The 14,556-nt window shown below is 50.4% G+C and overlaps 1 protein-coding gene across 15 annotated transcripts in view; it reads left to right on the forward strand.

The window, feature by feature from the left end:
* The window catches only part of CACNA1A (calcium voltage-gated channel subunit alpha1 A), a 287,509-nt gene that overhangs the window by 227,658 nt on the left and 45,295 nt on the right, over positions 1–14,556 (forward strand). For 8 of the 15 annotated variants that reach the window (XM_045083255.1, XM_045083256.1, XM_045083300.1 and 5 more), the window contains 5 exons: positions 1,869–1,928; positions 2,622–2,728; positions 9,004–9,015; positions 11,686–11,785; positions 13,257–13,417. In XM_045083255.1, the coding sequence (XP_044939190.1) occupies positions 1,869–1,928; positions 2,622–2,728; positions 9,004–9,015; positions 11,686–11,785; positions 13,257–13,417 (440 nt within the window). The remainder of the gene's footprint in view (positions 1–1,868; positions 1,929–2,621; positions 2,729–9,003; positions 9,016–11,685; positions 11,786–13,256; positions 13,418–14,556) is intronic. The other 7 variants (XM_045083320.1, XM_045083277.1, XM_045083276.1 and 4 more) reach the window with 1 other exon arrangement.

Raw genomic sequence — 14,556 nt, forward strand, 5'->3', positions numbered from 1 at the left:
TATTGCCAGGCAGAGGGCTAAGCATCCAGGATTGACAGGGTATAAACGGTCCCCCAGAGATCACAGAACACCAGGTCCTGGACCTTGTTGAGCCCTCTACCTAGTGCAACCGGATGCTTTCTCTGCACCCAGATACCCCCCGCCCTTTGCACCTGTCGCCCCACCTCAGGAAGCTGGCCATCCTGACCACTCTGATCCCTACTGGCCCTTTGAGCACCACACAAAATGGGAATGTGAGTTGCAACCACGTGGATCACAGAGCCCAGCACCTACAGGACCCAGTACAGTTCCAGTACTCATGCCTTCATTCAGCAAATATTTCTTTTTTTTTTTTTTAAGATTTTATTTATTTATCAGAGGGGGGGGGGAGAGAGCGAGCACAGGCAGACAGAATGGCAGGCAGAGGCAGAGGGAGAAGGAGGCTCCCTGCCGAGCAAGGAGCCCGATGCAGGACTCGATCCCAGGACGCCGGGATCATGACCTGAGCAGAAGGCAGCTGCTTAACCCACTGAGCCACCCAGGTGTCCCTCAGCAAATATTTCTTGAGTGCCAGCTCTATGCTTGGACCTGGATATTGACCCAGAGGGGCTACAGGGACAGCCAAATGTTCATGCCTTCATGGGGCTGACATCGGGTTGGGCACATGGACTTTAAGATCACTAATGACTATAATAAATTATAACAAATAGTTTGCCAGGGTGGGTGGTAGGCTTGGTGAGGAAAAGTGCAAGTAGGACTTGAAACAGGCAGTGGGGGAAGGCGGCACTGAGAAAGTGATGTGTAAGCCAAGCCATAGAGGAGGAGAGAGAGAGGGCATCCAGTGGGATGTGGGGAGGAGCATTCCAGGCAGAGGTAGCCTCCTGTGCAAAGGCCCTGGGGTGAAGACAGGGTGACAGGAGCAGAGAGAGCAAAGGGGAGTGAGAGGAGGTGAAGGCATAGAGGTGAACCCCCCAGAGTGCTCACGGCTTTGGTTGGGGGGCGGGGGCGGGGGCAGGAGGATTATGACTTTTACCTCAAGTGAGATCAGAGCCACAGAGAATTCTAGAGCAGAGAAGGACCTGAAATTGACTCGGGTGTTCACAGACGTCCTCTGGTGGTGGGCCTCAGGAAATATCAGCTCCTTCCTAACGTGAGTGTGATGGGAGTCAGGCCCCTGTATTTGCCACCTGCCAGACCCTTGTACTAGCCCAGTCACATCCTCACACTAAGGTTCCACCAGAGGTGTGTGGTGACAGGGCCTGAGAGGGGACAGGCTGCAGACTGCTGCGCATCTAGGCAGAAACCTCTCTGCCTGGCCCTATCTGTGTACGGCAGGGGGTGCAGGGCAAACCACCCCACCATGGTGAGGATGTGGCCGCAGAGCTGGGAGGGAGACCACAGTGGTGAATTTGACCCCCTGGGGTCTGACTTAGGTGGTCATGTTTAAGAGACCCTACAGTTTCTCACCTAGGATGCCCCAAAGGTCAAAGGCATTAAGAGGTCAGACTCATCCCCAACAAGGATGCAGTCCTCCCTGAACTCCCCCAAGACCACCTTCAGTTTATATTTCAGCTTTGGGCAAATCAAGAAACCCTTCCCACTGGTAGACCAACCATCCTGAGTGATTTTGTTAGGACGTTGCTGCCATCTGCTGGAAAGTTTCATACACAACATAGAAATCTGTACTAAGACAGGATGGGATGGGCCCTTGTGCGGTGCACACCCTGCCCAACTGTATGTGGCAGCCATGTTTCCTCTCTGCTTCGGAAAGTGTGTTCCTTGGGGACTTTTCTGGAGACGACACACCCCAGTGGGCCATCACTTGGTTCATGGGGACTCTGCTGGAGCAAGCTAGTGATCTGTTGCCCCCTTGCTTTTATCCCCTGCAGGTGCTGCGATATTTTGACTACGTTTTTACAGGCGTCTTTACCTTTGAGATGGTGATCAAGGTGAGTGCTGAGAGAGCCAGGGATCTAAGGGAATCTTCAACCTCAAGAATGCCACCCTGAGGCGGGTGGCTTACCCGGGGGATTAGAAATGCTTGGTGTGTTGGAGCAGCAGCAAGGACTGGAAGGAATGAGTGAGAAAAATGGGAAACCAGGGCAGGGAGATGAGAACAGGGTGACAGGACAGAACCCGCAGGGCTTTGACTTTTGCTCCAAGTGAGGCGGGAGCCATGGAAGATTCTGAGCAGAGAAGGGACTCAACTCATACCCATGCCCACGGCACCCTCTGGTTTTGCTGGGGAGGACAGACTTGAGGCAGGGGCAGGACAGGTGGGAGCCAGGAGAACCAGGAGCAGGCGGCGATCATACTAGTCCAGGCAGAGGGTGATGGGGGGCAGATCAGGGTGATGGTGGACAAGGTGGGCAGATTCTTGGAAGGTTTGCTGATGGATTCCACGTGGGGAATAAGACCAAGAGGAGTCGAGGGGGACCCCGAGGTTTTGGGCCTAAGAACCAGCAAGTCAGAACTGCCTCTCATGAGATGGGGAGATACTTTGGGCTCCCCCACGACCTCCGGCTGCTGTCCCATCCCTCACTATGTCGCCTCCTGGTGCCCCTCCCCCAGAGGCTGGAAAGGTGGGTCTCGATCCCCAAGGTGGGATGCGGGATCTGAGCACCATCTCTTCTCACCTGTAGATGATCGACCTGGGGCTCGTCCTGCACCAGGGTGCCTACTTTCGTGACCTCTGGAACATTCTTGACTTCATAGTGGTCAGTGGGGCCCTGGTGGCCTTTGCCTTCACGTAAGTCTCCTCTTGAGGCTTCTACTTGCCTCTTTGCCCCCTGCCCTTAGTTTGGGGCAGCCCACTGGATCAGGGAATATGTTCTCAGGGTGTAGAGATGGGGAGAGTGGGCTCTGGGGGGTGGGAGACATCCGCATGCCTCCAGGAAGAGCTTCAACTGGCTTTTGCATGACGTCCACTGTGCAGGAAGAAGGAGAAGGGACCCTACCTTCTACCTCCTCACACAGCCGCGTCACCGAATCCTTGCTCTGCTGCTTTCAGTAGAATAGCCCCGCCGGGACATCTCATCTTCCTTCTGCTCTACAAGCTCCACCCCAACCGCTGTCTCTCTGAGAGCCCCTTAAAAAGAAAACCAGGAAATGAATGTGCATGAGAATTCAACCCCCCTCTACCCTGTGCCTGAAGGCCCTGTAGTTGTAGACCTGTGACTCCCTTCATGTGTCTTTTACTTCTCCTGGAAGTCCTAGGACTCTCTGCCTCCAGAAAGGTCATGCATCATTGTGCAACTCCAAGATGGCACCTGGGTTGTGGGTAGCCATTCCAGAATGGCACCCAAGGGCCAAGCAGCCATTCCATCCAAGATGGCACCCAAATTGTGGGAACCCGTTTCAAGATTGCTCCCAAGGGCTGGGCAGCCACTAGATCTTAGGGCCTTGATAGCAAACTTAGCAGTGCTTTCCTCAAATTATAGATGTTTGGAGCAGGTTGAGAAGACCCAACCAGCTCCTAATCCAGAAACGAACTGTCTTGGGGACCTGTCTGGGCCCAGCACCATGGATCATTCCCAGAAAGGAAAGTCTCGGAGGGACTGTGACTCATCTCACCCCCATAGTGAGAAATCAGAGGCTTCCTTTGTGCCTCTGCCCCCTAGTTTCCTTCTCAGGAGATTTTTAGGGGTTCTTGAATGTCCCCCTAACCAAATAACAAAGACTTGGTTTGTCAGGAGGCCAGAGTGGTGGCTCATTTCCAATTTAGGGACTAATGGTGGCCACTCTCGGATTCTTCTGTGGGAAAACAATGAAGTCAGCTTATGTCAGAACAGCCAGAAAGCTCCAAGGTTCTGGATGTCTCCAAGCTGGTGGAGAGGTACCATAAGGGTCAGGAGGCTGATATATTTCTGACTCTGACCAGACTTCCCACCCCCCACCTTTCTCTTCTACTTTCTTTTCCTCTTTCTATGTCTGCTCTCCTTCTACCTTGTCTCCTTTGTTTCTCCTTCCTTCCTCCTCTCCCTCCTTCTCTCTTACCCTTTTTTAAATGAGTACTTAAGTATTAGAGCAATGGAAAACACTAAAAAACCACAAAATTTGACTATGTTTTTAACATGTTCTGAAGTTTCAAAAATTAAATAAGTGCACGGTGAATTAGAGGAGAAAGATTGCCACAAATAAGACAAAGAACTATTGGCATTCATATATAAAAAGCAATTGCAAATCAACAAGAAATATGAACCTCAGTAGATAAATGGATGAGGGATGTAAACAAAAATTTTGCAGAACGCTGACAACTAAAAAAAAAAAAATGGGGAAAAAAATCAGCCTCCTTAGAATTCGGAGAAATGGGGGCACCTGGGTGGCTTAGTGGGTTAAGCCGCTGCCTTCGGCTCAGGTCATGATCTCAGGGTCCTGGGATCGAGTCCCGCATCGGGCTCTCTGCTCAGCAGGGAGCCTGCTTCCCTGTCTCTCTCTCTGCCTGACTCTCCGTCTACTTGTGATTTCTCTCTGTCAAATAAATAATTAAATCTTTAAAAAAAAAAAAAAAAAAGAATTCGGAGAAATGGAAAATACAAGTAAGATACAATTTGTTTCCTACCAAGATAGCACCAGTTGCTTCCAAAAAGATTTTTAAAGTATATTTAAGGATGTCACGAAATATGCTCGTTCCTCCCTCCATCAGGTATTTGAACGACTCCTACAAGGTATCTGGTAGGCACCGTGCTAGGTCCTGAGAAAATTTCAATTCTGAGGAGCCAAAATATTTTACTGCCCTCAGCCTGAGTGATTCTATCCCCTGTGGAAATTATTTCCGTGCTGTCTGTCTCCATTTCTGTCCCGAATCCCATTCCCTCCCTCGTTCCTATTTCATTCTGCCTCTTTCTCTTACCCCTTTTTTCTCTTCTTCCCTCTAACTGCCTCTCCTGCTCTTTCTCCTTCTCTGTTTCTCTCCATTCCTCCTTCCCTCTCTCTCTGTGTGTCTCTCCCTTTTCATCCTTTTCTTCCTTTTTTCCCCAACCCTGCATTTTCTCTTTTCTGTTATCACCTTCTGTCTCTCTGCTTCTCTTTGCCTACCCAGCCCTCCCCAGCACATACATGTCTCTCTCTGTCTCTGTCCGTCTGTCTGGTTCATCTCCTCTCCTCTCTCTTTCTCTCTCTTTCTCTCTCTCCCTCCTCTGACCCTGGCCCCCTGGGCCTGACCATCTACCTAACCTGTGTGGCCTAGAGAAAGGGGACACTTCTGACCCGGGACAGCCTCTGCGGCAAGGGAGGGCAAGTTAGCAGGCACCTCGCTCAGACTTCCTCTAGCCTTCCAGGGTGATTTCCTCCCAGCAGCCATCAAGTCTCCTAGAGCTCGGGAGATGATAGGTCAAGGCGGACCCTGTCAGCCACATCCATCTGTCCACACACAACCACTCCTTTGCCAGCTCTGCCTGGGGTGGGGAGTTTTGCTCTCCATGGCCACCACTGGGTATAGAACAAAAGAAGTGATGACAGGGGCCCATCAGCTCACCCTTGGCCTTGGCACTTTCTTCCCAGACCTCTGTCGGAGCCAACATGCTTCAGTAAGAAGGAGGGGGACTCCACAGTTGCCCTGCCTCGCCTCCATCCCCCAATTTGACCTCACAATTTGGGGAATGGGTGGTCTTCCAAAGACGTGGGACTTTCAACCAGAGAACTTTCGCCATAATAAGCTGTAGTTGACAATATGCTGTTTCTAGGATCCCTGGAGCTATAATTGGGCTCTACTTTAAGCAAACAATTTGCAAAATCAAAATTATTTTTCCACCAAAAATCAATCAGCAGTATGATTCTTTGTGTTGCAAAAGAATCTGCTAGAGGGAGCTGATTTTTTTTTTGAATTTTCATTTTATATATGAAATTATACAAGGGCATTTAAAATGAGCCTACAACTCACAGAAATCTGGCAGCATATTTGTAGTCAGTCTTTTAAACTGCTTCTATGAAGTTGCTACAGGCATAAAGCCAGCCAACCCATGACCTTGAAAATCCCCATTTTGTATTTTTTTTTTTAATTCGTATGCAAGGAAAAGGTCCAGACTGTGATTTAAGGACATCCTCTAAGCCTCAATGGGCTTATAGATCATGCAGGAACTGGGGGTGTGAAATTTTTCCAGTGGGATCCTGACAAGTGCTGGCCGCTCTCAAGGGGTTTTGGGAGAGCTGACATCCATGCGAGTCCCTTTGTGTGATGGTCATGGGGATAGGAGAGGTAGACCCTGAGACCCCCCTGCCAAGACCCTCCCTACCTTGCTGCAAGGAATCCATCTGGTGCTGCCACCTCTCTTTCAAGGCAGGGTTGCAGGCCTGGCACAGTTGGCCAGGCACCTTGATCAAGCCACTCCTGCATGCCCAGGGCTATATCTGCCCAAAATCCAAAGCAGGAGTCCTCAGGAGGTCTCCTCAGCAAGGTCTCAGAATCCTGCCCCTGGCTGCAGGTTTCTGGCCTCTTTTGCCTGAGAACATTTCTCGCCCTATGAGGACTTTCTTACTATCTTTTCTTGTTACTACATGGATATCACATTGGTAGGAGTGGGAAGTCTCTGAGGGTCTCAGCCTGAGAGCCCGACCCCAGAGTCCTTTGCTTCTTTCCTTTCTGGTCTTTTAGCTCAATTTATCAGTCCAGTGCCCATCTCCTCACAGACAAGGCTGAGACCCCCGAGAGGTGTTAATTAGTCTTATTGCTTTAGAAAGAGCCTCCTGCAAGTCTACAAGTTTGTCTCTTATATGCATGTCCCGTCGCCATTCTGTGCCTCAGTTTCCCCATAAAGCCAAAAAATTTGACTGGATAGTCCATCACAAACTCCATATAATTAATCCCCCCGGCAACCTCCTGTGGGAAGTTGTCTCACTGTTCCCATTCTGTAGAGGAGGAAACTGAGGCCCAGAGGTGAGTCTGGCAGGATCGCTAAGGTGGGGCTCAACCGACAGATTCCAGGGTGCTGCCCATCTCACAGCTGTGAACGTGGAAGCTTTCACAAATCAACAGAAGGACACTTGACCGCTTAGCCACCAGGTTCCTCGAAAGCCTGGGGAAGGGGGCACAAGGCTGCTCCTTTCTTCGTTGAAAGGAATCTTGCTGGTCTGGCCTTTTGGGGAGGAGGCAAGGATTCTGCTGTGATCGTGGCCCCGTCTCAGATGTAGGAAAACTATCCCTGTGGTTCTCCAAGGGATGTGTTGAAGCTCTGCTGATAGTTTCCACCCCTCCTGCACCTCACCCGAATCTGTGTGTGTGTGTGTGTGTGTGTCCTGCTCCTTCCACCGACTCTGTGCCGTGTCCACGCGACCACCATTAACACACCATCTCATGAGCCGTCACACGTGATCTCATGCTCTGTGCCCATGCATCGGGGTGGCCAACTGACATGTCTCAGCAGCTGGCAGATCGTGATCCTGCCCTCACTGCCAAGAGTCCATCTGGTGCTGCCACTCCTCCCTCAAGGCAGGCCAGCACAGCTGGCAGAACGCCTTGATCAAGCTTCTCTTGCATGCTCAGGAGCCGAACTGCCAGGAAGCCAAAGAAGGAGCCCTCGGGCTGCCGCATTTTTAATCCCATCCTCAACCCAGCCCCTGCACTGAAGACATGATTTTTCTTGTGTGTGACAAAATGGAAAAGAAGACTTGAGTGCAAGATACACGAACCGGGCTTTGAATCTCAGTCTGCCTCTTCCAAGCTGTGTGACCTTGGGCAAGTCACTCTCCCTCTCTGGGCCTCAGCTTCCTCATCTGGAAAACAGGCATGATGGTGCCACAGGCAAACATAGTGACATTCAGAAGGCTCACATTTTACACTTAAAGTCAGGAGGTCAGGCAGAAATCACTGTCATTGAAAGATCTATAATAATCCACCGAGGAGAATCTACACGATTCCATGTATATGATAAGTCCTAGATACCTTGAGCTTTGAGAACCTGGAAGATGAAATCAAAAGGTTGGGGGGGGCAGGAAAAATCCAGCAGGAATATCTGTAGACATTTAAACCATTCTGCATTTAGAAATATCACTAACTTTGAATAAAATGTTAAATGGAAAGAAGGAAGGAAGGTAAGTCACTAGCTTTGAAAGAGGCAACAGACAGGAAGTTCCACAGAGTACCCGCCTGGTAGAAGAATTTCTTTTTTTTTTTTTCTTTTTAAGATTTTATTTATTTATTTGACAGAGAGATCACAAGTAGGCAGAGAGGCAGACAGAGAGAGGAGGAGGCAGGCTCCCTGCCAAGCAGAGAGCCTGATGTGGGACTCGATCCCAGGACCCTGAGATCATGACCTGAACCAAAGGCAGAGGCTTAACCTACTGAGCCACCCAGGTGCCCCTATGGTAGAAGAGTTTCTGATGACATTCAAGTTCCTCTGGCCTTGACCTCCAGCCATGGTTGGAGCGTTGTCATGAGACCAAGCCTGATTCCAAAGATAAGTGCAGGGGCTGAGTCAGATGCCAAGAGCTTCGGCTCAGGACCCCCAAGACTGTGTCTAACTACACCCCAAATTGGAACTCTTTGCTGACCTCCCTCTCCTTCCTAACTTAGGGAGTAAAGTCAAGGCCATAGCTAGGCCATGTATCAAGCATCAGAATCCCCAAGGTCTGTTTTGCAGATGAGGACAATAATTAGGGGCAGAGCTGGGATTCAAACCCCAGTGCCCCCCACCCGACTCCAAAGCTCACAATTTCCAAGCCATTCTAAGACCTTCCAGCCCCAGAACCTCTGGAGAAAAGGGGTTTCTCCAGCTCTTGGCAGTGACCTTCAGTGGTGAATTTGCCTTTGGTCATTGACAACTTTCTGGCTGTCCTGCTACTTGGAAATTTGGCTTTCTTGGTGTTGTTGGGCAGTGCCGGGAGCCTGCCGAGGGCAGGGGACTGAACGGGGGGCTTCCAGATGGAAGGCTGGATGTCGGCCAGAACCACAAGCCTGAGGCTGCCCCTCCTGGTGCCCAGGTAGGGCAGGGGGCGCTCAGGTGTATGTGCGTGTGTATGTGTGTGTTCTGTGTTCTTTCTTCTGAGGCCGCTTACGATCTGTCTCTCCTTCCGATGCCACCTCACCAGGAGCAGTACACGGTAAAGTTTTCTCTCTCTCTCTCTCTCTCTCTCTCTCTCTCTCTTTCTCTCTCTCTCTCATTTTGTCTCTCGTTCTCCATGCCCTGGTGCAGCTGTGTTGGTTCTGGGCCTGTTTCCACGGCCTTCTGTTTTTGCTGCCGTCCGTTGCTTGCAGTGACCAGAGCCCGCCCTCAGTCTCTCTGCGGGGAGGAGGATCCCTAAGGGGTCTTGGCCACTGCCTCCCACCATGACCCACCATGAGTCCAGTTCTTGGCAGAGAATAGAAAGGACATGGGGAAGCGGGGCCTCTGCAAGGTGTGATTTCAACAAGGCAGACAAACGTGGTGGGGCGGTTCCTAGAGTGGTAAGCGTGTCCAGACCCCGAGATAGGACAAGCCACACAACCAGGACTTGGGCTCTAAAAGGAGAAATTGGCCTCCCATGGAGCATCTACACTTTCAGCAAAGCCGGTTCGAAGTTGGGTTGTTTCTGTGAGCGCGCCTTGAGCCAGCCATTCCTGCATGCTCAGAACCCAAACTGCCAGGGACACTCCTCACTGCCTCAATAAACAAGACTGTTTCTCAGCCTCACCTGAGGCCAAAGTACCTCGTGGGGGGAGAGGGCCCCGCAGGGGGGAGGCCAGGGAGTCCTTTTCAGAGAGTGGATATGCCCATGGGAGTCATGCTTCCAAATGTCAGCCATTCAGTGCTTCGATTGTAGCCGGTTCCACATACAACCTAGATGTCCACCTGCTTGACATTTTTTCCACCAACACGTAGTCTAAACTGTGCTTCAGTTTTTGCTGGGAAACTAGATCATCCCGTTACAACCAGTATTGTTAACCTCAGACAGAACCACGGCTGGAAATGTGAATCCCACAGGCATGAAACAGTGACAATGTGACTTGTCACATTCAAGCTGGCTTCTAGGAATTCCAGAGAAATTAGTGAGTGTTAGGGAAACATTACAGACCTCCTAGCACATCTTGGAGACCTTCCACTCTTACCAAAGCAAAAGGCCTAAAACATTCTTGAAGAAGAAATCACTGGTTTCCCTGTGCGGTCTAATTATTTCATTGTGTCCCTGTTCTGCCTCACATTACCTCAGTGACTCTCTTGACATGTGTCACTTCAGGGGCACGGCCTTGAGATAACAATGATGACCTTGGCTTTAAAAAGGGAAAAAGAAAAAAAAAAAAAAAAAAAAGGGTTGTTTTTGTGCCCAGATACCCAGACACATCATAGTGGGGGTCCCTGGGATAGCTCTCCATGTGACCCACGAGGTAACAAGAGAGAGAGATGTTCACTGCAGGACCCTCAAAGAACTCTGATCTAGATCCATTCATGGGCGTCCTGAGACCACATGCCAGGCACATGATGGGGGCTGGGACAAGAACCAAGATGAAAGGGAAAATGGACACGTAGATGAATAAATCACAATTCGAGCCTTTGAGGGGTTGTCTGTCTAAAGCCTGAAGCCAAAGACAGAAGCAGAGGTGACTGTGGAGCAGAGTAGGGGCCGGTAAAACCCAGCGGCAATCAGGGAAGGCTGTCAGATAAAAGACCAACTAACTTGGCTTTGGGGGCTGCGTGGTCCTGTGAATGGAGAGGTGGAGGAAGGGCATTGCCAGCAGCAGGAACAGTATGTGCAAAAGCAGAGGGAGAACAAAGAGTGTAGCTTTTTGTGACCAAAGGGTGTGTCACGGTCGATGGGAATGCAAAGGCAAAGGTAAGTTGGGTTAGATTTCCAAGAGCCTTGAATGCCACGCCCAAAGTCTCCACTTCTAGTAATTCAGATGCTCCAGAAGGATTCTGAGAGGGAGAGCGAAATGGTCATTGACTTTGACCACTGTGTGCAGAAAAGATCAAAGGAGAGAGAGACAGGGAGTGAGGGTGTGGGGGACTGGGAAATGGGTAACGAGAGTCCAGCATAAGATAGTGCCCAGGGATGAGGATGGAGATGTTATGGAGGTAACCCACTGGGGATGGAGGACAGGAAGCTTAATGTGACATTTGGGTTTCTGACTTGGGAGACTGGGTAGATGGTGAGTTCTGTTAACCACAAGACCTTGATGGCTGCACCCAATGCCCTCCTCTTGGGGGACCCACATCATGGCTGGGTAAGGGTAGGAAAGCATCTGCAGGGGCCATAGGGCAAAGGCTCAAGTCCAATAGACCCCGGACTAAAAAACCTCTATGCAGCTCTCCGGAAAAACGGGCTAAGGGATCCTGGCAGAGGTTCAACATGGGCATCTGAAGTCTGGTTCTTTCCTTTCATGTGGGCTCAGAGAATACTGGGGGAGGACCACATTAAGTACTTCCTGAATCCTGTTGGAAGAGCCCACCAAGACCACCCCCAGCCAGCATACAAGGGCAGCCAGCTCTCCTCTGCTAGGTCTGAGCACCCCCCTGCCACCCCTGCAGCTACTCAAGCCAGGCCAAGTGGTGGAGGACCTTAACAAATCCTGAGACAAGAACCACAGAAGGCCATCTGTTGATTATCTCTTGAGCTCAAACATAGCAGGAATGCTTACCACGCTTCCCCAGAAAGGGCAGGACTGTGCCAGGCTCCCCTCAGACCCTTAGGCCTGAGAGGGTGGGGGGGGGTCACATGGAGTTGTGGGCCACCCACCACCCAGACTGACTTCTGCTCCCTCTCTTCCCCTCTCCGTACCCTAACATCCCTCCACAGTGGCAATAGCAAAGGAAAGGACATCAACACAATTAAATCCCTCCGAGTCCTCCGGGTGCTACGACCTCTTAAAACCATTAAGCGGTTGCCAAAGCTCAAGGTGAGATTGGGGCATGTGGGAGGCCTGTCTGGGTTGCCATGTACAGTTGGACAGGTTGCATGCTGCTCAAAGGCACGACATTGAAAGGGGTGCTGATAACATCACATCCGTCATATATGGATATATTTATTATTAGAACTTTCCAGCAGATGGCAGTAAAGTGAGTTGATCTAACAAAATCTGTGTATTGTGACAGTTTTCCATTAGATGAAATGTCTTAAGGTGGAGATCCCTTTTCCTAATTCACAGGAGGACATCATATGGATAAAATAGGGCACAACCATAATGTGGGAAGCCAGAAACTGGGTTTCTGCTCCCACACAACTTTTTACTTTTCACCAGTCTGTTCTAGGCTCTATTATCTCCTGTTCCAAAATAGTATGAACCAGTATTTCCCAAGCTTGTCATTCAGGAGACACGGGAGAAAAGAAAAGGAAATGCAACCCAGTCATTCAAACACACCTTTTCCACTGATGTTCCACCCGAAGGCCACCTGTATTATCTCCTACTTCATGAAAAGTCCTCATTTTTTTTTTTTAATTTAAACGAATGTGTTTTAAAAGGAAATGCTATGCCAAGGTTCTCAAATTGGAACCCAATGTTAACAGAAGGTAAAACTAAATACATTCCCCCCAAAAGACACGGTTATTAAGATCTAGGCAGAAAGATTGCCTGAAAAAGGCTTCGGACATGGGTACTTGCTCTTCCCAGGTTAAAAAAAAAGTATCAGGGTTAGGTGCTCACAGTGGCAACAAAGCAAGACTTTCTCCTTCACCCAAAAGAACTGAAGGGAAAAAGTGGAAAGTGAATGACTTTGTTACCATGCAGTTCAACACCACTTAGCGTTGGGCTCCTGCAGGACCTAAAGGAAGGTCCTTTGTCACCCGGATGTGCCCCTCCCCCATGACTTTGGTACTTGTGCTCCCAGATATGTGGCAGCCCTTTGGGCAGGAAAGCTTGCGCTGAAACACGTACGATGCAGTCCAGCCCTATTGGGTGCTGTGGTTCTTCACCCTTTTCTGGGTAGCAGCCCCCTCCCCAAGCCCCCTGAAAGCTATGCACTCAGCCCCCCCTTCGCCCCCCACCCCCAGGAAAGCTGGCCTGTAGTTACAGGGGGCTGGAGGACCCTTACCCACTTGTGGTTAGGACCCACTATGGTTAGAAGCAGAACGGGGTGGAAGAGGCTGCGAGAGGAACCCCTGCCTTCTTTGGGAGATGATGGAAAGATGCCATCTCACCCAGGATGGAATCTCCTGGGCCTGGGAGGTCAGCTCCCAAAGCCGGAGCGCCCCCTACTGCTCAGTGGGCAGAAGGAAGAGAGGGAGGCAGGGACCTGGAATCAACAGGAAAGGGCTTGTCTGGAACGTGGACAAACGGACCACACGTTTGGTACCACGGGCTGCTGGAGGCAGAAGCCGGGCAAGCCCACAGCCCCTCATGCCCTCTCTCCTCTCCGCCCCCCGCCCCCCAGGCCGTGTTCGACTGTGTGGTGAACTCGCTCAAGAATGTCTTCAACATCCTCATCGTCTACATGCTCTTCATGTTCATCTTCGCTGTGGTGGCCGTGCAGCTGTTCAAGGGCAAGTTCTTCCACTGCACTGACGAGTCCAAGGAGTTCGAGAAAGATTGCCGGTGGGTCTCTGCTCTCCTCGGTGTGTCCGCACCGGGGCGGGCCAGGGGAGGGTTGGGGAGGGGCCAGAAGCGCCCCTGGGCTTGGAAACCCCCTGGACATGACCCAGGTGCAACCCGCTTGGGACTGGAGTGGGAAGAAAAGGTTTTGGTGTTTGCATCTGCCGTGCATCGCTCCGGTCCCCACCTTTGTCGCGTGAGGGCTATTCATATTCGTCCACGTTCCCTTTTTGGAAAACCTTTACCGGCAGATGGCGTTTCAAAGTGAAAATGTTTTGCGATTTTAGAAAGATCAAATAGTGCGAGTTACACATAGGACATCAGTCGCACCCTCAGCTGGGTCTAAGGCATCCCTGTAATCAAACCGATTTTTTGTTTTTGTGTGTTTGTTTGTTTGTTTGTTTTCTGGGAACCATGCCACTTGTTTGCACTAAATGGGACAAATGACAAGGGTGAAGAGCTTCAGGTCTAGTCGGGTCAGGTTTTATTGCCAAACAAATTAGGTCAGAAGTAGACAAATTTTGTCTGCCAGGGGCCGGATCCTATGTGCTTGATCTCTAGGGGGCCTACAGACCTCAGTAGCCCGTGTCCGTTCCCATCCTAATGCAGAGCAGCCACACAACACGGGGACAAACGGGCATGTCTGTGTTCTTATTTCTAGAAATGAAAATTGTGAATGCCGGACAAATTTAATTTGTCACGAATGCATTCTTTTTATTTGTTTTCAACCACTGAAAAAGGTAGAAAACCGTTCTCACTTTGTGGACCATACAGAAACAGATGCACATCTGGTCTGCGGGTCATAACTTGCCACCCCTGACTTAAGAGAAAAGTGTTTAGTTTTCATAATTTTCTAGATTCTGGAGTCATGGAGGAGAAACTGTAGACCAGAAGTCGCCCCCATCTTTGGGTCAGCCTCGTGATAGAAATTGCTAAGCCTTTAACTAAGCTCCCTGTAAATTTTACCATCGCCCGGTATAAAACCTGACTAGGCAGGGAATGGCAGCCTCTTGTTTTGGTGGCTAGGTCTTGACATTGGAAGGACCCCACACACTTGGCCACATGTCTGGGGCTGAGCCTTGTGTCCTGCCCTGAAAAAGAGCAGCAGTCGCCCCCTCCGGCCTGAGGAACCCAGAGATGTG

This window comes from Mustela putorius, unplaced genomic scaffold, assembly GCF_011764305.1.
Source record: "Mustela putorius furo isolate JIRA1106 unplaced genomic scaffold, ASM1176430v1.1 tig00000095_pilon_pilon_pilon, whole genome shotgun sequence".
Taxonomy (NCBI): Eukaryota; Metazoa; Chordata; class Mammalia; order Carnivora; family Mustelidae; genus Mustela; species Mustela putorius.